General features: G+C 46.4%; 1 protein-coding gene across 26 annotated transcripts in view; it reads left to right on the top strand.

Annotated features, from left to right (window-relative positions):
- The window catches only part of ptprfa (protein tyrosine phosphatase receptor type Fa), a 226,507-nt gene that overhangs the window by 47,900 nt on the left and 154,169 nt on the right, over window positions 1–24,438 (top strand). For all 26 annotated transcript variants that reach the window (XM_048252134.1, XM_048252131.1, XM_048252130.1 and 23 more), the window contains exon 2: window positions 15,889–16,080. In XM_048252134.1, the coding sequence (XP_048108091.1) occupies window positions 15,969–16,080 (112 nt within the window). In that variant the 5' untranslated portion in view covers window positions 15,889–15,968. The remainder of the gene's footprint in view (window positions 1–15,888; window positions 16,081–24,438) is intronic.

The following is a 24,438-nucleotide window of genomic DNA, read 5'->3' as shown; positions in this document are numbered from 1 at the left end:
CTGGCCCTGCAGCGTTCGGGGGTGTAAGCAAGCGTAGACCAGTCGAGCAGCTCGAGTCTGTCTGAGCAGCCGCTGATAAGCTGGGCATCTGCCAGTCACACGTCAGCGTACATATGTTCAAATCCATCTCCCAGCCGCATTGGTTTTAATTGAGGTCTGTTCACACACTTGCCCTTGCGTGAGTGTTCCAGGAGGAAGAGGAGAGAGTAGAGCAGGGGTGAGGAGGAAGAGGAGAGGGGGTGAGGAAAATGAGAGGGGGTTAAGAGGAGGGGGTGAGGGGAAGAGGAGGAGGAGCTGGGATGGGGTTTTGCACGAGAGGAGAAGAGAAGAGAAGGGAGGAGTAGAGAAGAGTAAAGAAGAGAAGGAGGCAGACAAAAGGGCTTTGGAGGAGGATGAAGGGTGTCGGCCAGTAGCTATAGAATCTGCAGCAGAACATTGCTTTGTGCGCTCCCAGTAACTGATAGTCTGGGAGTCTTCGCCCCAGATAAAGCGTGCCTGCGAACATTTGGAAGAGGGTTGTCAGTGAGACGCAGAAAATTGTGCGTGTGAGTGAGAACTGGTGGGAAAGCAGAAATGGTTCACTCCTGGAGTGTGGAGAACAATCCCATGCCAGCACAATATCCCCAGAAGCCCTAAACTTGCCACAGATGTCAAAGTCAGACCTGTGTCTTGAGAAGCACATTATTCTTGACCAATACTTCGGTACTAACACAGTATTGGCATGATCAGTTGGATGGCGCTAACCCAAATCAGGTAAGATGTCAGTTCATAAATGGCAGTCGTGGCAGTCGTGACGGATGTGTGAGCTCAGCTTTTATTCCGGTGGACAAATCTTATTGGCTAAGAAGCCAATGCTAATACAATGACATAATGGAGCCGAGCTGCGGTAACCAAATCAGTGAAGATGTCGGTGTAAAAACAGCATTGTAAACGGTAGCCTTGGCCGCTCTGCAGGCTGGTAATCGTGACGGACATGTCATCGTTCACTCCAGTGGGCATGACTTCACCTCTTATCTGCCTGGACTTTAAACTCAGGCCTGTGAGGAGCACAGTGCAGAGGAGCCTGGACTGTGTGTGTTGTATGGAGTGGTTATAGTGCGGTGTGTGTTGTATGGAGTGGTTATAGTGCGGGGTTGTATGTGTGTGTGTTGTATGGAGTGGTTATAGTGTGGTGTGGTGTGTGTGTGTGTGTGTTGTATGGAGTGGTTATAGTGTGGTGTGTGTGTGTGTGTGTGTTGTATGGAATGGTTATAGTGTGGTGTGTGTGTGTGTGTGTGTGTGTGTGTTGTATGGAGTGGTTATAGTGTGGTGTGTGTGTGTGTGTGTTGTATGGAGTGGTTATGTGTGTGTGTGTGTGTGTGTTGTATGGAGTGGTTATAGTGTGGTGTGTGTGTGTGTGTTGTATGAACTGGTTATATTGTGGTGTGGTGTGTGTGTGTGTGTGTGTTGTATGGAGTGGTTATATTGTGGTGTGGTGTGTGTGTGTGTGTGTGTGTTGTATGGAGTGGTTATATTGTGGTGTGGTTATGTGTGTGTGTGTGTGTGTTGTATGGAATGGTTATAGTGTGTGTGTGTGTGTGTGTGTGTTGTATGGACTGGAATGGTTGTGTGTGTGTGTGTGTGTGTGTGTGTGTGTGTGTTGTATGGAGTGTGTTGTATGGAGTGGTTATAGTGTGGTGTGTGTGTGTGTGTGTTGTGGAGTGGTTATATTGCGGTGTGTGTGTTGTATGGAGTGGTTATAGTGTGGTGTGTTGTATGGAGTGGTAATATTGCGGTGTGTGTTGTATGGAGTGGTTATAGTGTGGTGTGTGTGTGTGTGTGTGTGTGTGTGTGTGTTGTATGGAGTGGTTATATGGTGGTGTGGTGTGTGTGTGTATGGAGTGGTTATATTCCGGTGTGGTGTGTGTGTGTGGAGTGGTTATATTCCGGTGTGGTGTGTGTGTGTGTGTTGTGTGGAGTGGTTATAGTGCGGTGTGGTGTGTGTGTGTTGTATGGAGTGGTTATAGTGCGGTGTGATGTGATGATGGTGCATGGCGTGGTTGAGCTGCGCGGTTTTGTGTGGTGTATTGAGTAGTTGTTGTTGCAGTGTGGTGCGGTGCAGGCTAATGAAGCCGGATTTGCTCTGGCACTGCATTATGAGTCAGGGGTGGTGGGTGGGGGTGTGGGATTAAGGCCGGCCACAGCCATCACAGAGCTCTCTCAGAAGGGTGTGTGGGGCCTTGGCCCTGGAGCTCATCAGTGTAGTGTAGCGGCACCTTTTCAGCGGCGTATCGATTAACTCTCTCTCCCCTCTCGGCCCTCTGTTAATCCTGACACTGGGTAGCTGACGCCGAGAGGGAGAGGGAGAGATAGAGGGAGAGAGGGGGGAGAAAGAGTGACAGAGAGCGGGATCAAGAGAAGGAGAGCGAGACAGAGAGAGTTAGGAAAGAGGACAGCAAGGCAGAAGGAAAGAGAAGAGAGTGACAGAGAGAGTAAGACAGGGATGGAAAGAGGGATAGAAAGAGAGAGTACAAGAGGGATGGAAAGAGAGAGTGTAAGAGAGGGATAGAAAGAGAGTAAGCGAGGGATGGAAAGAGAGAGAGTAAGAGAGGGATGGGATGAGAGAGAGTAAGAGAGGGATGGGAAGAGAGAGAGTAAGAGAGGGATAGAAAGAGAGAGAGTAAGAGAGGGATGAAAAGAAAGGGAGTAAGAGAGAGATGGAAAGAGGGAGTAAGAGAGGGATGGAAAGAGAGAGAGAGGCCAGGAGGCTGGTTTGCCATGGTGAGATTTGCTCTGCCCTCCTGACTCCTCATGTGTAGCTGAGCAAATTGGAGTCTTCTCTGGCCTCTCCTTGAGGTCAGCGCTTGTCTCTCAGTCCAGCGCTTAAGATTATGCATGTCCACGAGCTTTGGGCCGACAGAGGGTTATACAGCGTGTAGTTCATGATGGCCAGCCAGGAGGATGTGCGCTGTGTAGAGCAGGTGTTACTGGTTGCTGGGTGATATTTATATTATTGATATGTTTGAGACAACCTCTCACACACTAAAAAACTGTACGTCAACACTGTATTGCCCGAGTCTGTGTATATGTGTGTGGCTTGTATCAGTTGAGGCTAGTACTCGTTTGCTTCTTTTTGAGATCATTGATATAATATTCTAGCAGGGTGGCCTTTTCCCATAGCAGGCCACTGTCACCGACCAATTCCAGTAGCTTAGTAGAATATTTGGACATGCACTTAAGCCCTGATTATGTCAGAGGTTTCTGCAGTTGGGGAGGAAGTGCACTGGTTTAATAATGGAATCCGATTCCAGCTTCTTAGTTTCCTCTCCGAGGTCTGTGTCTTTTCATATTAAATTTGACCTCTTCCACATTCCCACAGTTATCATAACAAGTCCTCAACTAATTCTGTACAGTGATTACTCTTTGAGGCAGATTTACTGTGTCCTAAAGTGGTCTCTTAATTGACAGAAGTTTTTTTTTCTCCTGTATCTCCCTTCCTCTCTCTCTCTCTCTCTTTCTCTCTCTCTCTCTCTCTCTCTTCAGCATCCATTCTCGTTGTTCTGTGGTTATTTTCGTGCTCACATCACAGGCAGCGCTGTAGATGGCCCTAAGCTTTCGCAGTATCACAGCCAGCCAGGCTCTCGCTATCAAACACTAGAGCTGTGCACGGCAACTTCATTGTGCGCCACCACCACCGCCACCACCACCGCCTCCACCTCCTCGAAAAAGAGAAAGCACTTTTCCGAGAAGACAATGTCCGCATTAGCGGCGCCTCCTCAGCGTCTGTGTGGCCGTCATTTCAGCCGTTTGTTCTTGATTCACCTCAGCTCAGACCCCGGTGTTATTGTTGAGAAGCCGTCCACTCCTCAATCAATCGCAGGGAAGAAAGAGAGTGAGGGCATTGCTCTGGATTACAATGGTGCTCTCTTCAGAGCACCGCCATCATAATTGCTCTTGTTGTCAATAGAGAGATTTTAATGCAAGCCATCTTAGAAAGCCCTCCCCATAATTAATTCCTATTCAGGGGCAGAGTGTTCCACCAAGTGAAAAATGCCTTGTAGGCATCATTGACTCTGTAAGTATATCTGCGGCAGTGTCAGAGTAAGTGTGTGTGTGTGTGTGTCTGTGTCTGTGTCTGTGTGTGTGTGTGTGTGTGTGTGTGTGTGTGTGTGTGTGCGTTTGTATGTGTGTGTTTGGAGAGAGGGTGAAGTTGATGTCTCTCTCTCCCTCTTGTGTGCTATCCCAGGGTGCGTCGGTGTTTCAATAGCTGCTACCTCGTCTGCCACCTTTTGCAGCTGTCCTGCTATGTGTCTACCAGAGAGAGAGATAGCACATGAATTAGCAAGAGAGAGAGAAAAGGAGAGACTTAGAGACAGAGAGATGAAGGTATGAAGAGGGCAAGATGGATTGGGAAAGAAAAAACTCAGAAGAAAAATCTCTTTCCTGCCCAATTATTACACTGGCGGGGGACACGAGTGGCCGCCCCTCTTCGGTGGGACGTGACTTAAGCGCAGAGCTCCCGCAGGGCCGATCTGCTGTGGTCGCTGACCTCATTGTTACGAGGTGATTTATTAGCTCCTCTGACTCATAAAGTCAGCCCCCATGTCTCTCCTCTCCTTCCCATGTTGTTACCCTCCACCCCTTCCTCCTCCTCCTCTTCCTCCTCCTCCTCTTCCTCCTCCTCCATATGGGAGCCCATAAATGTTCATGGTAAAACTCTGCTGTGAAACACACACACACACACACACACACACACACACACAAACCGCAAACATGGCCGTGCTATGCTATGTGGCGTGCTAAGCTGTGATATAATGCAATGTGATGTAGTCACTACTCCTAGCACCGTGTGCATGTATGTATGTGTGTGGGTGGGTGTAGCCGAGCGCACAGCCCCGCTGGCAGTGCAGTAGTAGGCCGGGGAGAGATGCTGTCTAGTGTCTAGTTTCTTTAGGCTTCTGTGCACAGCAGCACAGCCTCCTGTAGGGTGTCTGGCGGTTCGGGTAGCAGGCTGTCAGTTGGCTTCTTGGGGGTGGGGGTAGATGGGGCAGCGGTTGGAGGGTGGTGGCAGGGAGCGAAATAAGGAAGGGAAAGAGGGAAGGGAAGGCTCTGAACCCTGTGGCTTACTTGACAGCTCTCGGTATGATGGATGCCACCCCTTCGCCTTGATCAAAGGGGCGGCGGACGGAACAGAACGTCCGGGGGAGAATGGCGGTGGCAGTAACCCCGATTCAGCACCGGCCGTGATGGAGGGGGAGGCTGGCTGATCCACTCCCCCAGGGGTGCTGGACCGACAGCACACCCCTTGAAACGAAATTGGTGATAGATTGGCGTCGCTCCTCTGCCGAAATGCTCCGGCTGTGAATCTTTGTAGTCCTGTTAACCAGTGACCGGTTCTCACGAGTGGCAGTGGTCTGGTTTTTGTGCCATCTGCCTGACCCATGGATATGTTTTAACGTCTACTAAATATCTGAACTCACAGATATGTTAACGTCAAGACTTGATTAAGATTTATTTTATTTACTAATAAAATAAAAAATGAGTGCCTGTACTTCTTACTTTCAATTCATAATTCTAAAAAGGATAGTTCTGGTCCTTGATTATGATTCGCTGAATTGTGTTCAATGCTGTTGTAAAATCCAGGACAAACATGGCCTAAACTTGACCGCATTTCGTTCTATATACTGTACTGCGCTACCACAACTCGATACAAAAGTTAGAGTAGCTGCGTCTCGAAGTTGCTTGGCAACCATTCTGATAGAAGAAATATATTTCTTGGCGGAAGAATGATTATCTATGAATAAATTGTTACAATTCTCGATGCTATGCCTTTATTTTATAATTTTATAATTTTATTTATTGTGCCTAACCACGCCCCTTAGCTGTTCTAAAATCAGTCTAACCTACGGCCTCTCTGGGCTTATTGTTTAATTTTGCGCCTGGCTTTGGCCCTAATCTGAGTTTGAACCAATGTTGTGTTTATTTTAAACCCAGATTTGATTATGAAGGTTAGTCTGGGTTTCATATTATTTTCAGTCTCCAGACATGCTGTCAAACATAACTTGTAATTACTCTGAGTTAGTTATTAGAGAAGACAGGGAATGAGCTTATATGCTTCAGTACTTTGTGGTCATTGTTCCAAGCATCACAGATGGCTAAACTTGAGATGGTTGATATTTTTTAAAGTCATTACACTATGCATAAAGCAATAAAGAAAAAAAAAACAACTGTCAGATCAGAACAATGGCCAGTGACCCACAGGCTATATCTTTGGGATCTGTTAGCAGAGCTATTGTACCAAACCAAATATCTGGGAATATGATTGTGTCATTGTTCTGTAATATTGTATTATAGTCATTTTAATAAATTATTCTGTGTTCCATATTATTTCAAAAAGGAGAGAGATTGTTCAGATTATATCAGTGATCAGGATTCATTGTTTGTCTTGTGTGGTTTTATATAATGCGGTTCTCACCTGCAAGGTGAGAATCATTTTGTCCATTCAAACTACTCAACGCTGAATATAAAGCCACAAAGACAAAGTGGGTACAAGAGATTCCTCAGCTGTGATTTACTGTTTAGGCTTTTATAAGGAGAAACACAAGGAGACAAGCACTTGACAATCAGCATAAGCAGACGACAACAGCCATTAGGGATGTCTCTTTCTCTCCCCACCTGACAATAATTTCTCACCCACCGCGAGTGTTTAAGCGAGACTCGCGGTGGCCAATGGAGCATACTAGGCCAGAGGATTTACAGCAGCTATACAAATTGATTACATTGTTATATTGATGGAGGTGTAAAAATCTGGACTCCTGCGGTTGTCGTTTTGCTGGTAAGCAAGCCTATTTGCAGCCTTCTAAATCAATGAAAGAAGTTCATTTTGGAGTGACTACACAAACGCATGAGGGTGATTTAAAAAGGAAATGACCTCAGTGATAAATGTTAAGGGACAAACACATCACAGGAGAGCAGCAGGGAGCCCATAATGCTTAAGCTCAAAAAGGGGAATTTTGATTTTCCAATCACTTTGGGACATTGATCTAGGCCATTTAATTAATGGGGGCTGTCAGAATCATCTGATGAACACACATCATATAAAATTAAGCTCTCAAAGGACCTCCGTAAGTGTGGTCAATGAAATTAAATATTATGGCCGTCCAATAATCAATGCTGTGACCCCTTCCTCACCGAATAAACGCATTAACAATCAGGAAGAAAGGGCCCTTCTGTGTCCTCCTTCTGTAGTCTCCTCACAGTGTTGGCCACATGGACTATTTTCTTCTGTGGAGAATTGCTTGACTCGGGTTTGCACTGTAGACCGAACGCAAATAAGTATTTGATGTGCACTGTTTGCACTGTGTGTGTGTGTGTGTGTGTGTGTGTGTGTGTGTGTGGCAGCCTTAAAATGACTTTACATTTATACTAATGCAAACAAGGACCACAGGCTTGTAGAAAGCAAAAAAAAAGTGTTTACGCTGTGCTGTGCTGGGTTTGTTTTGGGTTCAACTTTCTCAGTTGGACCTGACCGAGCTTTCTGTCCCCACATCGAGCAATGGAGAAGGTCAGCACAGGGGTCAGTGGCAGTGCCGCCACACGCTCTTCACCAGTGTAATTGAAGTTTGGTGTCGTTCCCCATGGGGACGAGAGAATATCCCATTTGGAACCGAAAAACTCTGCCATGCCCCTGTCCCGTAATTTCCCTAACCACTGGACCATAGGAGCCGAAATGGTTGGAGGAAATGGGATGGTTTTAGGCGTCAACAGAAATCCTTATTTGTCCACTCTGGTGCACAATCAGTTATCCATCTGAGTGTCCTCAGTATTGTGTGTGTGTGTGTGTGTGTGTGTGTGTGTGTGTGTGTGTGTGTGTGTGGACAGCCCATTATACACAGTCTGGCTCAGCACATCTGCCAGTATGGACGACGAGTCGATGATTCAATGAAAGATGTGTAGCACTTGAGAAAGTCCTCCGCAAAACATTTAACATTCCTGTTAATATTGTGTCACTCCGGCGCTCTGTGCTCAGCGTGTGATTTGTGTTGTCTGAACAGAGGAAACTGGTAGACTTTGAGTAATCCTCGTGAGATGATTATAAATCGGGTTGTTGCATGTAATTTATGTAGTTCCCAGAGTTACAGACTCAATCGGCTGTGGTAGAACTGGATGGATAAGGCGTAGTATATCAATGCAGGGTCTGAGTTGCACCTTGGCTAGCATAAGTATAAAATGATGGGTCACCCTTGGCTAATCATTAACTCATTATTGTGTGTGCTGGTGTAAATCACGCCTTCACTCCTGGCATGCTTTGAGAAGCTAGGCAGCTTTACGGGAACTCCACTGATACATGTGTATTGGCCCAATAAAGCAGTCTGCCACTCTTTTTGGCGTTGAGTGAAATGCAAAGACTTGTGTGAGTTGTTTCTCATTTGCTTGTTCTCATTGCCGTGACCCACTCCGCGTGCCAAAATGGTGTCGTGTCATGGCACTGTGAAGCAATCCCATGCTGCCAGAGCTGGGCCTTCGTGGATCATTTTCCCTTGTTTAATTTTGCTCATTACTTGCTTGACAGCTACGTTGCACTCTCCATTACCTATTTTTTTCCAGCCCTTGCATTTGATTCCTGATAAATTATTCCCCACCTTCAATTTCTAGTGGGTTATTTAAATATTTATGCCCTTGCCTTTGCTGCAAGATTATTAGAGCACCTTTTTTTTTTTCTTGAAAAAGATATTATCATCGATGAAGTAGCAGCCATTGTATTGGACTGACAAGGTACATGACAGGAAAACATACCAGAAAGCCACTGCAGAGGCTGAACAAGTGATTAATTGCTGCTAATTAGTTTCTTAAGCAAATGTTTACCACCAAACAAACGCCTGCAAAGCATGTTATTCCTAATTTCAGCCTTTGACAGTAAATAGGAACCTGAAGCTGCATAACGGAGTAAAAAATAAATCACCAAACCTTGTTGATTTAACGGCTGCTATGAAGCATTATTAAACACACGGTCCCCAGGTCCCTTAGCTCATATGAGGAACAGACTTGTTGTGATAGGATTTAAAATGACAGTGATGGGAGCCGCTGAAATGTCAGAGTTCAGGGTTCTCCTCCTCTAACAAGGAGAGGCAGCTGTGGAATACATCGTGAGTGACAGACCCAAAGCACAGGCGTTGGTCACGTTGGTCAAACGATACGTGCACAATAGGTTTGGTCACTAGCTGAATTACTCTGTGTGTGTTTTGTGATGTCAAGGTCAAATTGGTTTAGACCAAACCAAAGACTGTAACACTTTGTCTGTGTCATGTAATGTAATGAATTCAGTGGTGATGCCGTGGGAGCACTTGCTAAGCTACAGTATACTCACTCTTAGAGCCATTTGATAAGAAATCACTGTTACTGTTTGTGATGCCTTAACAAGACAGAATCTCCTTTGCTGAGCAAGTCCTTGTCATACCTTAGCTCTCCCCTGTGTCTGAGGAGGGGGGTGGGGGTGCATAGGGATTGTTAAGAGAGATATTGATCCAGTGTGGTGCTGCCCAGCTGGACTCCATGAAAAGGAAGAGATCAAACCAGTCACGCAACCAGCTGTGACAGCTCAGACAATAGAGGAAGTGGATAGCCGGATCAGTGGCAATGGCGTAGAGCGGATCACCTGTGGGGTCTTAATGATGTCCCGCTGTGCCCCCCTCGACCTCCCAACCCCCACATCCCCCTCGTGACTTCTCTCTTTTTTCTCTCTGACTTCCCCCCCCCTTTCTTTCTGCTCTGTACTCCTCGGTCATCACGTGTTGTGCCCCCCCGAACCCCTTGCTCTCTCCTTTTCTCTCCTCTTTTTGCCCTTATTAGTATAATCGCACCATTAACTCCAGTGCTGATACTTTGCACTTGGGGGCAAAGTTATTTCATAAATCTTTTATGACCGTTCAGCGGCGCGTGTTGCGATAGCATGTCCTGTGGGGCCGCTTGCTTTGCGCCTGTAATATTTTAGGTAACTCTTGGGGCTGCTATCATCAAGCCCACCACCACCACCCTACTCTCACTCTCACACACACACACATATTATACATATATACACACACACACACACCACTTTCATCGCTACCACTGGGGTAATTAGCCACTGCGGTATTGGAAGTGCTTAAGCGAGCCTTACTCTAACGCTTCCCCATGGACATACAGTACAATATAATCCAGCTAGCACTATCAGCCACAGTGGCTTCTTGTTTAAAAAGAGTGAGGGAGCGAGACAAGAGCAGAAGGGAGTCCAAAATATTCGGTTTATCATCTGGCCTGAGATTCCTTTCCTTGTTCCAAAGAGTGAGTTAAAAGCTCCTTTTAAACCTTTGAAGATGAATGTGGCTTGTGCTTGGTCCGGGGCTCTTAAATCACGTCAAGGTCAACATCTGATTCTCACCTCTATGTCTGCTGCCATAGGCATATAATCCCCCCTCTAACTACCCCCCCCCCCCTCCAAGTCCTCATGTTTTATAATGAGGTGCGTTGTCCTTGGGGCTTTGTAATGCTCTTCAGTCCCATTGACCAGACCTCTCTATAGACGGAATCTCTAAAGCAATCAATGGCGTCCCCACAAGATATGACTTGATTTGATGAAGGCATTTCCTCACTGTATTTTCCCGCCTCTGTCTTTCTTGGCCTGTGGACATTTCTTATTTGAAGTGGCTGGGGGATAATCAGAGTCGATGCTTCAGCTTGTCAGCTCTAAACCCTGGCCAGCCTCCCGTGCCTGGCCCCCACCAAATCGCTGAGGTGGCTGACATTAGTGTTTGTTAGCATGTCGGTGTCACAACATGTGCAGATAGTGTCGGCGGACGGCGAGGCCCATGAAAGCAGACAGGGATCCCATCGAGCTGTCGCCGCGGCAGTGTCCCGCTGTCACCTGGTCTGATGTGTGGCGCTCTTCTTAATGGAATTTAGTGGTAGGGCGCCGTGTGGTGCGGAACAGACCAAGGATGCGATGATAGCACAGCCTCTCCCTCCCTAACCTCCCACCCTCGTCCACACACACACACACACACACACACACACACACACAAAAACACACAAGTGTATAGGCTCACACATATCCTTGTCCCCCTGCTGTTTGACACACACACACACATACACACACACCCCTGTGTCATACACAAATACACACACACCCCTGTGACATACACAAATACCCCCACACACACAGAAACGCATACACAAAAACATGCACACACAGATTTACACATCCACACACACACACACACACACACACACACACACACACACACACACACACACACACACACAGATCTCCCCTCCCCCTGTGAGCTGGTTTGTCCTGCATCTCCTTCCTCCAGGGACGCTGGGGATGAGGGAGCAGATAACTACATGAGCGAGCCCTGGGAGGTTACCTCCTCCAGGAGGAGACGATCTGCCTCTGTGCGCCGCGTCTGCTGGGAGAAGATAGCACTCCGGCGGCAGCAGCAGTGGCAACAACACAGGCGGCAGAAGAGTCGCTGTCCGTAAACACGTTTGACTTTGACTCTGACACTCTCTCTCTCTCTCTCAGTTGCCCATCAACCCCCTTCTCCCATGGAGAATCTATGCGCTAATGGGCCCACAGCACGACCAGGGTGCCACCCGGGTGTTGATGCACGCGTGGTTGATGTGCTTAGATGGAGTTTAACTTCACACGAAGTCAAAATGGTAGCAGAAGTCAAGAGCTATGAGCTCTCCGTCAGGGTGGCATATGGTGTGTGTGGATTTGTAATTTATGTCTGTCACCCACCATAGGGTAATGAATGTGCAATGCCACCATAAAAGTGAGATCGAATATGCATTATTCAGTGTGGGCTTATGAATGGAAACTGTTGATCTTTTATATATATGTATTTTATCATCTTTCTTGTCAGCTTTTCTGAGCAGACCATTCTTCCCTTTTGCCTCTGAATGTCATAGTTTGGTTATCCTCAGAGGTCATCTATTTGCCCATATGTGACAGGACGAGAGAGTGAGAGAGGGAAAAAAAAGTGGGGTGGAGGTTTGAGCTGAAAGAGCTTTGAGTGGGCCTTTTTTTTACTATCTCTGAGATCCCCCCCCCACTCCAGGTAAATGTTTCATTCAATTTGCCTTAAGCCATGTAAGATAATAATTCCTGATACCCACATTAACCCCGTTTCAGGGATTTGAATAGAATGAATAATAATGATAGCCTTTTAAATAATATTGACAGGATGGAATAGTCACTTTCATAAAAGGTGCTTTTGAGGCTCCCCTATCCCCTCATATCTGATGTATTATTTAATTTACTTAATTGAATATGTCTCAGGCTATCAGTGGCCAGGTATTAAATGACAAGAGACAACACCTGGTGAGTGTTGATGAAATTAAAAAATGAGATGCATTATTAATTCAAATTCAATGGGGGTTCAACCAGTGTCCTGCTCCCAGTGTGTTAAGAGAATGAACTGCATCAGACAGAGTCAGTATGGTTCATTTTTGTGGGCATATTGTTGACATCTCTGGCCTGTTCTAACCCCAACCACCGCCTACCCCCACCCCACCCCTCCATTTCACTCTAAAAAACAAGGGTGGCAGACATGTAGCAATCACACTATTACAGGATTATGCAAGATTATACATCAAATCTAGAAAGTAGTGGAAAAGTGAGTGTGCTTTTGTGTTGGCCCCAATATGTGGGTGTGTGTGAGGGAGTGGAGTTGTGGCAGGGTGGTGGGGGGTGTGTGTGTATCATCTCCTTCAAAGCCTCTAATTCTCTCAAACATCCTGTTGACAGACTTCTGTCTGGGATTATTGTCTAGAGTGCTGTATGAACAAAGTGTGTTTATCCTACCCGACTGGTATATGAAAAGGTTGCACAGACCATGTGACCTTGTGTTTATTCCATCAACAGTCGCATTGTCAGATCTGTAACAGCAGGCATCAGTTCAATGGGGTTCGCGTGGTTGCTGTATGCTGCTGCTCATAGCCTTAGTTGACGCCGCATTGTGATGAAACCTAATTTACCGCATAGTTATCGCAAAGAAAGCATGGCACTATAAAAAGAGGAATTTCACACGAAGGCATTTTCATTCATAGTGCCATCAATAGTGGACAGTACAGGCCAGTAGCATGAGTCAGGCAAAGCCTAGAGAGTGAGAGTGAGCTGATGATGAGGAGCAAATTGAAGCCTTCTGCTGAGTGTTTTCTTCTTGTAGCCTACACGTGCGTCTCCTGTTGTCTCCCTCTGTGGCACGGCGTACATCCTCCCGTCAAGAGACGTTAGGGAGGATGTACAGCAACGCTGTAAATGCACAGATACATTTTTTTTTTAACTGCCTTCTTTGTTTCATTTTCCGCTGCTCCACTTCATCTTCTTACGGCGGGAGAACAGCACGCCGGAGCAATTCCTTCTGTGCTCATCACCACTTTAAAACTTCCATTTGTTCTCTGAGCTCTGAAGTAGCTTACCCGCCCAGGGACTTTATGCTACTCTGTTCCTTCAGGAGAACATATGTTTTACACAGAGGGAAGATGTGTTCTTTATATTGTTTTTGTATTGTTGTTGTACTGCAGACTCAATTCTCAGCACTTTCTGAGCAGGATCTGATCTTTTCGCTTAATCATGAACACATTTTTTTATTTAAGTATTGACTGGTGTACCTTATCTACACGGGGAACAAAACCCTTTTTCTCCATTTGAGTTGATACGTGTCTATAAACATCTCCATTACCGTACAGAAATGAGGAATGTAAATGGAAAAACTCACACCTATGCTTCTGGGAAAATGGAGGTAAAATCTCCAATAGCAAGTACAAGAAAATAAAAACATAATAATAAAAATGAAATCATGTGGTGGCCCGTACCGTGCCACATCGCCCCGGTCTGCTGTAATTTGTGAGTGTACTGAGGCAGCAGGGAGCTGCCGGGTCTGTGCTGTGATCAGCCCCGCCTTGCCTTTGTGCTGCCAGGCCTGATGAGGAATCAGTGAAGGCGGCGGGTGCGGCCCTCTGTTCCAGGTGCATGATTTTCCATAATAACCTGGGACGAATTGAGAGCGCTGAAGCAGGAGTCATTTCCCTCTACCAGCCGCAGTCAAGCGAGCCCAGTCTCTGGAGAGCGGCCATTTGAGGAGCCAACAAAATGCCCTGACATTTGGCTACGCCTGCCTGCCCGCCGCCAGGCCCTCGTGCTGCGCAGGCGGGAAGGTGCTTGTTACTTTAGCACAAGGCCTTCTGGGAGTTGTAGTCTCTCCCCTGAGTGGTGACTCCACTGCAGGCGAAAAGGCCCTACGTCTCCTGGGTGTGCGGCAGGCAGCACTGAGTGTGTGATGAATGCGAGAGCGAACTGGCAGCTGCTCGTGTGGATCCATGTGTGTTTGTCTCTAGGCTCCCTCTCAGCCCAAACTGTGTCTGTGTCTCAGGAAACAGATGTCTTTCTCCATAGCACACGGCATGATTAATTACACAGAGACTTTGGTAAGGCTCTCAGGCAATGAGCAATCTTGGTTAATAAGAACAGGCGTCATCTTAATCATCAGCAGTGTGCCTCTGTGACTGTCTTAATGATACGACAGTCAGGGGACTGGGTGGTCTCTGGGGAGGCCTTTACCTAACTGGCTATTAGCATATTAACTATAGCAGGTCCCTGGGGAACAGGTTTGTCTCACTGGTTGTCTGGATGCACTGGGGGTTATGGGTAAAAGTTCAAGGTTCTATTGACGTAACCAAGTGTGAGAACCTCAGGGGATCAATTTCTGCTTCTCTTACTGTTTTGTTTTGATCTGAAAGTAACACTTTACTTAATGAATTAAATTACATCATTGTGCTTCTATCAGTGATGTCATATGAGTCAATCTAACCAAAAGCAGAATTTATTTAGGAGATTCAGATTAGTCTATGTCATTGTCAAAAACAAATAAACGTGAGTGCACACACTACAGTATACTTTTCTCATTTAGATAATTGGTGTGGGAATATGGCATTCTAATCCTGCAGGCTACTTGTGTAGGCCTATTACTGTCAGCACACACTGGGCATTAGGCTGTCTCTGTCTGTCTCTCAAGTGTGACCTGATAGACAAGGGATCTGCTCGCGCTAAATTCAAACTGCCACCCACGGTGAAATGCAGTTGAATGCAGAGAAGGCAGAGTTTGGACCAAGGTTGTGCTGATGTGAGAAAGCTGTTCCAGGACTAGAAAACATAATTCTGTCGTCTGCGTCACAGTGTGTGACACCAAACGTTGATTTCTTCTGTGGTAAAGCGGCGAAATTGTTCTTCAGAAGAGGTTATTTCGACGGGGCTCAATTTAATTCACCATTACTGGTTTGGTTTTAGCAAGATAGCTGGGGCAGAGGTAAATAATAGTCTTGTCTCTTCAAACGTTAGGCCAGCTTCACATTTGAGTAAACCCTCCTGACACCCTTTTCAGTAACCTAAGTTAATTATTATCTTATTTCATTGTATGCTTATTAGCCTACTATGCTGCTATTACTGACAGGATGACTAGCCTAAGTTAACGTTAATATGTGGCCTGTGTACTGATAAGTTGGTGTAGGGTTACTTTGATTAAGAAATGCACGTTTGCCATTAGTATTGTGTTTTTTTTTAACGGATGTGCGTTATGTTACCAACATATTTGAACATGCATAATATAAACGCATACAGTAAACTTAGCAATGATATCTAAGTATGTCATTGCTAACATTACCCTGCTAAATAGGCTACATTATCGTTTACAATCAATTTTAACATCGGTCTACTGCTGAACAAATACAAAGTAGGCTAAGGACATTTTGTCCATTTTCGAAAACAAATGGTGTTTATGAAAATTATACAAAAAAATCCCATTCTTGAATGAAGGAGAAGTTGTCCTTTTTAAAGTCATGCTTATTGTCTCCCCACTCCTTTCTCTCTAGGTATCACCCTATGATTGCGTGAGCTCACAGGCATCGAGCAGGAGCTTTGGGATCCACAGAGCGAGTGCCAACCACACACCATGGTTCCGCGCCACAGACAGCCTGCTCCCCTGGCCAGGAGGCCCACCTTGCTGCTCCCGCTGCTGCTGCTGCTGTTGCTCGGTTGGGCGACGGGACCTGCCCACGCAGACAGTGAGTAACGTTAATGGCTACAATGGCCTTGAGATCATCTTCCATCACTGACCTCTACCGTGAAAAGCAACAGCTAGAGAAAAGGCCTGACACTGAAAGAAAAACGTGCCATTCACTGAGTTTAGCTGTGGTTGAAATAGATCCTTATTATCTAATGGCGGGGTGTTGTTTGCGGTGGGAGGTTCTCAGTATAGATAGCCAGGTTTGAGTCAGGTGTAGTGAGTGTACTTTCTGGCAAAAAAGACAGTGAGAGACATTGACAGTCTGCTGACAGTTTGACAAAATCACTTCAAGGCACATGAGTCATGATTCCATTCTCTCTCTCTCTCTCCCTTTCTCTCAATTCAATTCAATTCAATTGAGCTTTATTTCTTTCTTTCTTTCTTTCCTTCTCTCTTTTTCTCTCTCTCTCTCTCTCTCTCTCTCTCTCTCTCTCTCTCTCTCACACAAGTAAGCAGGCACGCATGCGCAAACGCATGGTGTGGTATGATGGTGTTGGTTAAGATTTACATATAAATAATTTAACCATCATTATAAGTTATTGTACTGAAGTATTTGCATTGTGGATTAGGTGCAGATGTTGCGGTTCACATGCAGTGGTAATAAACGGGGGCTTATAGCTATTTAAATTTCACTGGTAGAGTTTACTTCCATAATAGCAACAAATCAGTTTAAAAGGTTTGTTCAACATAGGAGAGCATATTTGGGTACCCCCCCCAAACCATTAAAAATGAAACTAGGTAATCCTATTAGCATACCTGTCTGTAGTCTCTGTAGACTATATCAGTATGGTGCAAGTGGAGTTCAGCAGACTGTCTGTGTTTTTTCAGCGACAAGATTTTAAAGAATGTTCTGGTACTCGGGGAGTGTTTTAACTTCCCTCGGTGTCAATCTGTTTTGTTGTTGTTCCACGAGGCCTTTCGTTGGAGAGAGCGTTTTTTTTTTTTTTTTCACCATGCAAGTTTTATGGTCCTCCTCCATTTTAAAAGGGTCCTATTCAGGTAATACAATGGCCCTGCACTCTTAAGATTGTCTTTACAACCCTCATGCAAAAGCCTCTGGCCAGCAGGAGGACACGCCAACACGGCTTCCCTGAATACCCTCTAGGGCAACTTTACACAGTCCGCTCCAACATGTAAGAAAATAAGGACGAAAGAATGGTCATTTTATGTTTCAATTTGTAGTTTGTGCTTGAAGATGGCAAAAGCATGCCTACTCCTTCTCAGAGGAAAGTGAGAAAGGAATGCTCTGCAATACAAAGTCTCAAGGCAGTGGCAGTAGCCAAGAGAGATTGGGAGGGAGACAGCAAGGCAAGTTGCAATGTGTTGGACCTTACCCTTTTATAGCCGCCCGCCAGAAAGCCTTGGGGGAAGCTGTAGAGGAATGCAAGTCTTCCAACTGTTGAGAAAACAAACAATGCAAGTGTGTAGAGCTCTCACACCGTTGTACCTTTGTGCACAGCCGTGTTTTCAGCCCTCGCTATTTATGGCTAAACTTGTTTTGTTGTCTGGAGGAGGGAGGTGGAATGAAGGCTGAGAGGTGGCTGGCATTAGCTAGCGTGTGGCTATTAAGGGGGAAATGACTTTTTCCGAAAATCAGAAAAGCCGGCATGAAGTAGATGCACGGCAGAGTAACTGTAATCAATTGTGTGTTGTTTTCGGCATTACCATGCCGGCCACATTAAGCGCTGCGAGCAACGCACTCATTACTCAATGTCGTCCTAAGGGGACGCGCAGCTCTCTCTAATGAACATGACATGCTTCACGTCAAATTTAGGCGGATTTATAATGGCAGAGAATTAATAAGTCAGAAAATGGAAATTCCTGCCAGTGCTGCCAGGGCTCGGCTTGTGCTTATGTTTGTGCTTGGCTGGAAGGTTAGTGTGGCGCGTCAAGCTGAGTGAATTTTCTCAACCCGCCCGCCCCACCCCACACCCCCCAAAAAACCTGCTCCTTATTGGACTGATGGATCACTGCTCGATTGCATTTCCAGACGTCAGAAATGTGTTGTCAACACAATTGAAGACTTGAGCTGTGCAAAGTCTAGCTAAAGCTTAAGGAAATTGTTTTCTTGTACCTTTTAACAGCACTGTGCTCATTCCTGCCTACACCCTAGAAAGGGAGCAGCTTGCAGAATGCTCCCGTCCCATTAGCTTGGGTCTTTTTTCATTGAACCTGCGGCTCTTGAACCCCATAGAGGATAATGCTCTCGAATACCAAGTAACTTATTACCAAAAAACACAGCTTTATGGTGGCAGTAAAGCATATCACTTTTAATTGTCCGCCGTATGTCCACAGACAGGGGATCTAGTGGGACTGACGCCATTTGTGGAGTGCAAGTGCTTCAGCAGTGTAATTTTCGGAAATGTCATTGTTAAGGGAAATGCTAAGCCTATCTTAAGCTTTAACCCATACAGTAGGTTTTGGTGCAGTTTTTTTGAGGTATTCCAGCTTTGGAGTTGAGGGATGTGCTTTGAATGTATGCTGTTCCCTGAATGATGATACTCTTCCTGTAATTCCTTCAGCAGGAAATCTACTCAGAATTTCCGGTTACACTTACACTGTTGATTTGATTTGAAAATTGGTTGACACATTCTTCTACGCAGTAATGGCCAGAGGATAAAGTTACTAATCCAGTGGAACGAAGTACATTAACAGCCAAGGTACACAAGACGATAGGTTGTTATTGTTGTTGTGGTTACTATTAGTAGTATGAGTGGATTTTTTTGTTGGTGGTGCAAGGCAGTAGTAATTTTGTAAATATTTGTGCAGTAGTTTTACCACTAGTTTATAGTAGTGGTAGTTGAGTTTAATTAAATGTGGTAATACTAGTAATGTTAGTTGTAGCTATCGTAGCACTAGACATGTTTATTCAATAGTATCAGCAATAGTGTAGTTTTCCTCTTCTCTATGTAACTGCACAGATTTTCAGTGTTGGAAGTTAGCAGCCACGGGCCATCTGGCTAGTGCAGGTTCCTGCCAAGAAATCTTTGGTGCAGTCCAAAATCATTGACGAAAAAAAAAAAGACTTGACTTTGAGTTCTCTCTCGGCTCTCCCTTTGAGTCGTAACGCACCACCAGAACACCAACACCTACTCTCTAACCCGTGTGCGGCCATCCAGTGATTTATTATTAACTTACCCATGAACAGCCTGCCAGCCAGCTTAGCTATTAAACAGCATGCAGCCGACCGGGCTTCTACAGGTTTCTAAGGCCTATAAAACTGAGAGACGGAGACAGTATTGTGAAAGCCTCTGCCCCTCTCACCATGCCCTGGGTCAGATGATAATGTTCTTTTTTTTCCCCCCACTGTGTCAACCGCTGAAACAAGTTTTGTTTTCTTTTGAAATGACTGTTGCTTGTAATACCAGAGACTATCCCAGACAGTCTCTCTCTGCTCTCTGGTCCCCAAAAGTGTGGATTCCCACCCCTCTTCTCTTTTCCCAGCCTCTCTCACCCCCGGTTGCGCCCAAACCCAGCGCCACCCCCCCCCCACACACACACACACACACACACACACACACACACACACACACTTTTCTGTGCTCACCAGCTGCTTGAGCTCTTCCGCGTCACGGCGCAGACAAATTGTGTGAAGCCTTTGTGCTCACAAGTCCCCTGGCTCGCGTTCTCATGATGATCTGCAAAATAGAATCTTTTTTTTTTTCCTCCCGCTCACCCGCCTTTGTTTCTCCACTCCTTGCCTTTCAAGTCTGTGTGGTACTTCTTCTCGCAGCCTTGTGTAGGAGGCAATTTCAGGGGCTGCAAACAGAATGGGAAAGAACAATGTATTATTTATAAGAGCAAATATGACCGCTGGTGGTGCTTTAGCATGCAGACCTTCCACAGACTGCTTGGGTTTATACTTCACCGCACGCTGATTGATACTTTTTGTTGCATTCGTCCCTTCTTCCCGTTCCCCGACTCCCCTCTCTGCCGCTTCCCGCCCTGCCGCTATATATAATTTAGGAGCGTGTGAGTGTGCACCCCCCAAAAACATCTGTCTGAATCCACTCTGCATTACTATGAGTGGTGGAAGCTGAGAGAGAGAGAGAGAGAGAGAGAGCTGTAGACAAGGGGGTGATGGTCAGGCAGCCGGCAGACACCCGTTCTGGCGCTGGTCTGCTGGGACCCAGGGAGGGAGCTGCAGAGGCCCACCAGGCTCGGTCCTGACCCAGTTAAGTACTGCTGTACCCAGGAGGACTGGCCATCTGTGGACAAGGTCATGCCAAAGCCCTGTCACTGTGTTTGATTTAAGGGAGAAAAGGGGGAAAGTGTGGGTGCGGGAGGAGGCAGGGTGTAGGAGAGATTCCCTGTGTCAATGCTTGAGCCCCATCCTGTTTTATTCCAGTTCTTTTCTTTTCATTTTGAATGGAAATACTTTTTTTTCCTTTTTTGTGCTCAGTTCTTTTTTTGCATTGGTTTGTGATTACAACAAATTTCTTTTGATAAGTAATACCAAGGCAATTAAAGTTGCTGAAAGGCTAGAAATGTAGACTAGTGGATGTGTGGCTTTTGTGAGTATGGTAAAGCAATTCTGCACCCAGAGGGGCTGGATATTGGATTGTGTTTAGGTGTCTACGGTGTATTGACGCCCAGCCTAATTGACGTAGATGAAAATTGATTCTCTTAATGAAATGCAACTGTATCTACAGCGACTGAGCCAGCTGCAGGTAACGTAGAGGGCGGCTTTTCCTTGTTATGCTTGTAATGCCACATCTCGGTACTCAATAGCACTCGATGCCACCATGGAAATGCCCAAGGAACATCCCGTGCAAGCTTGTTTGCATCAGCTCCCAGCCAGTTTGCATTTGTGGTCAATTTGCATAGCATCCCCATTAGGCTGAGGGAAATGCATCATTTGACGTTACGGATTTCATTAGATTGTCTTCTTCCCACTATGCTGCGCTGTGGAGATTAAAATAACAAATTCGCTCAACAGTTGCTCAGTCTCGCAGGGTTAACATTCCACCTCTGATTGAACACCACCACCATGAACACACACACACACATACACCTTGCATCTTAGCGTCAGATCAGTGACGCCTCATCCACCATGGCTAGAGTTACTGGCTTAATTGGCACACATAACAGGCAGATAATCCTTAGAACCATCCATTGTGTGTGTGTGTATGTGTGATGATGCCGGAGATGAGCCAAGAGTTGCCCTGGCCCCACTACTGGGAGCCACTCTGAGGCTTTTGGTATGCCCCCCTACTGTACACACACAGAAAGAAACACACACATACACAGACATACACACACTCCCTCCGAGACCCCCTCCGACCCCAACCTCTGGGCACGCGTATCTCTTTCCGCAAACATCTTCTCATCTTCTGGTCATGTGGCCTCTCACCACCACTTTCCCCAACCCCTCTGCCTACCCCCCCCCTCCCACCAGCAACTGCCCCCCACACCCCCATCCAGGCTTGCTGGGAGCCACATAGGCTTGTTGAGCCGGAGGAATAGAAAACGTGCTTGACAATTTATGCCTTCTGCGTGCTGTCAGCCACTTCAGTGAGCAACACTCTGGGAGCTGGCGGGTTTTAAAGTATTAGAAGCCTGAGGTTTGTGCAGTGAAACTAAATGAGTCGGTTTTTTCCCCCATTTTCTTGCTCTCTCTCACCTTGCACACGATCGCCTGTTCCAAAACTGCGAGGAAGACCGCTCTCTACATTTATCTATCTCCCTCTCTCTCGTTTCATCCTGTCTACCACTTTACTCATTTCTCTCTCTCTCTCTCTCTCTCTCTCTCTCCCTCCCTCCCTCTATTTTCCTTTTGTGTAACATTGACATATCCCAAGAATATCCAGATATCCACATACAAACATATATGAGGGCTTTTTAAAATAACCCCTATGAGCCCTCAGTATTTGCTTTGTCTTTCTCCCCAGCATGCAGCAGGATGCTGTGCTAAAGAGGCAGAGAGCAGAGGCCCCGGTTAGCATTTGAATGCTCATCCTGTAATTATTGTTGACAGGTTTAGTTGTCATGAGAAAGAGCATATCAGAACCACTTTTGAAAGAGAATTGATGCAGTGCGTGCCAGTGAAGGTCCAGAACCGCTAACCTTTACAGAACCAAATTAGTTATTTGCCATTTAGAAGCCTATCTTGTCAAACACAGACACACATCCAGATAGAAATCAGAGCAATTGTCGGATGTGTCTCAGATGTTATGAGCTTCACAGCACATTTAGTTTCTGCAGTGTGCAAATGGATTTCTGTCATAGTGGAGTGGACATGTTGGCTGCCGTGCATGGAGTGTCATATTCTGATTCGGCTAATTTTGACAAAGAGAGTGATGTGGCCCCCTTTGCGACATGCTAATGCCTAATGCATTACTGCATTTGTGGATCTTTGAGCTTAGTGAACGAGTCGCGTTAAAGGATTAGCCTAATTTTCTTCTTCTTCTTTTCTCTCTCTCTCTTTATCTCTCTCTCTCTCTCTCTCTCTCCCTCCCTCCTTCCTCAGTGTCATGTGTAGAGAAGAGAGGGGAAAATCGCGCCTTTCATGTGCCTTTTAGCGAGCTCCTGAAGGGGGATCTCACCTCTGGGGATCTCACATCTCAGATACTCTGAGCACGTTTGTTGTTTACGTGTCACTTTGACTGATCAGGCGCGGATTTGCATGACGGCGGCTGAGACGCGCTCTCCTCCTAATGAGCGCTTTTCAATCCACCGCACACTTTGTTTGAAACTTTTGTCATTTGTCATTGTGAATTGCCTTTGAAACGCAGCCCCCCACCCCCCCCCCACACCCACCCACACACACACACACACACACACACACCCCACCCTCCTGAATCGCACAACATTTGACTATCTGGCTGTCTGCCTAGACGCCATTAAATCCTGGTTATTTGAGCCTCAAATGAGAAAAAAAGGAGCCTGTAGGACAAGTGTAGCGTGCAGAATGACAATGAGAGCACAGCCACGGCAGGTTGTAAAGTGAAGGGTATCGGAACGGGTTTCAGGTGTTGTCCAGCACTACTGGAGAAGCCTATTTCACCAAGCTCTCAGGGGACACAGCCGCAGCTCAGAACATCTTGTAACAGCAGAAGTGTGTGTGTGTGTGTGTGTGTGTGTGTGTGTGTGTGTGTCTTGTCTGTCTCTGTGTCAGAGTGTGTATCTGCGCTGGCAAGCCTGCAGGAAGCGAACAAACACCTTCTGTGAATGCTGATTTCACTTTCATGTGTGGAGTGGCCAACGGTGCGCTGTGTATAAAAATACCACCTTGTGCATGAGGAGGATGTGCTGGAGAGGGCCTGCCTCACAGTGATGAATGCCGCCCGCTCTCCAGTTTCTCAAAGGAAATGGGCCAGTTTAAATAGTGCACATTACACCCTGCTAGGGTCTGTTTTGTCTATATAGTTCACACACACATGTGATTTACAAGGCATTAACTTGTTGCAGTGCGTGTGCGTGTGTGTGTGTGTGCGTGTGTGTGTGTGTGTAGTATGATCCATTTGTACTGTATGCCAGTTTGCCAGGCCAAGCCGTTAATGGACTTCCTTGTCAAGTCAGAAGCCATTTGATGCCGTGCTGGCGTTCGGTAATGCCCCGCTGTGGCCGCGGCGCTGGTTTTGTCCACACAGCACTTTCCTGAGAGAGGAGAAAGGTTTAAAAGCCCCAGACCAGAGGAGGGGGAATGTTTTCATGCTTGATGGGATCACAGAAGGGCTGATTTGCAGGAGTTTTAAGGAGGACGGGATGGGAAACGACGGGATGGGAGGGTGTGGGGGAATCGCTTTCTTCACCCCCCGAAGGTCAAAGACGGGAAAAAGTGATAATGGAGACTCTCGTTTTTCTGCCGACTTTGGCATTTGCATTCTCTGAAGAGTCCTTGGGTAAATTTGTTTTAGCGAGGCTAGCAAAGGCAGTAGCTATGGATCGTCCACCCCTATAGCTAAGTGTCCATGGAAACCCCCTCCCTCCAAGTAGGGGATCATTGGTGCTTTCGACACACTCACAGTCAACCCCCACACCCACCCCTTCCTATCTGCTGAGGCCCCTACTCTGGTGTGCTCAGGTGTAATGCGCTCCGGCAGGTGAGTTATAGGCTCGTGTGGCCCCCGCGGCTTGTCAATCAGTTTGTACCGAGCGACGTGGCAGCTCCTTTAGCTCCTTTGCTTCCCCCGGCGTGTTCACTCTAGACTCTTACGTAACGCCACGGCAACAGCAACGGCAGCAGAAGCGCTCTAGTCTCCAGATGCTACACATTTAGAAATCCACTTGCATTGTGTAGTGTGTGTGTGTGTGTGTGTGTGTGTGTGTGTGTGTGTGTGTGTTGTGTAGTGTGTGTGTGTGCGCCAGCAGCCTTTGCCTTTTTTGTCAGTCTTTGTCAGAGCCACATCCGCTC

This window comes from Alosa alosa, chromosome 9 (assembly GCF_017589495.1).
Source record: "Alosa alosa isolate M-15738 ecotype Scorff River chromosome 9, AALO_Geno_1.1, whole genome shotgun sequence".
Classification (NCBI taxonomy): Eukaryota; Metazoa; Chordata; class Actinopteri; order Clupeiformes; family Clupeidae; genus Alosa; species Alosa alosa.
The sequence above is the reverse complement of the archived record's forward strand: the minus strand, read 5'-3'. Positions and strand labels throughout refer to the sequence as shown.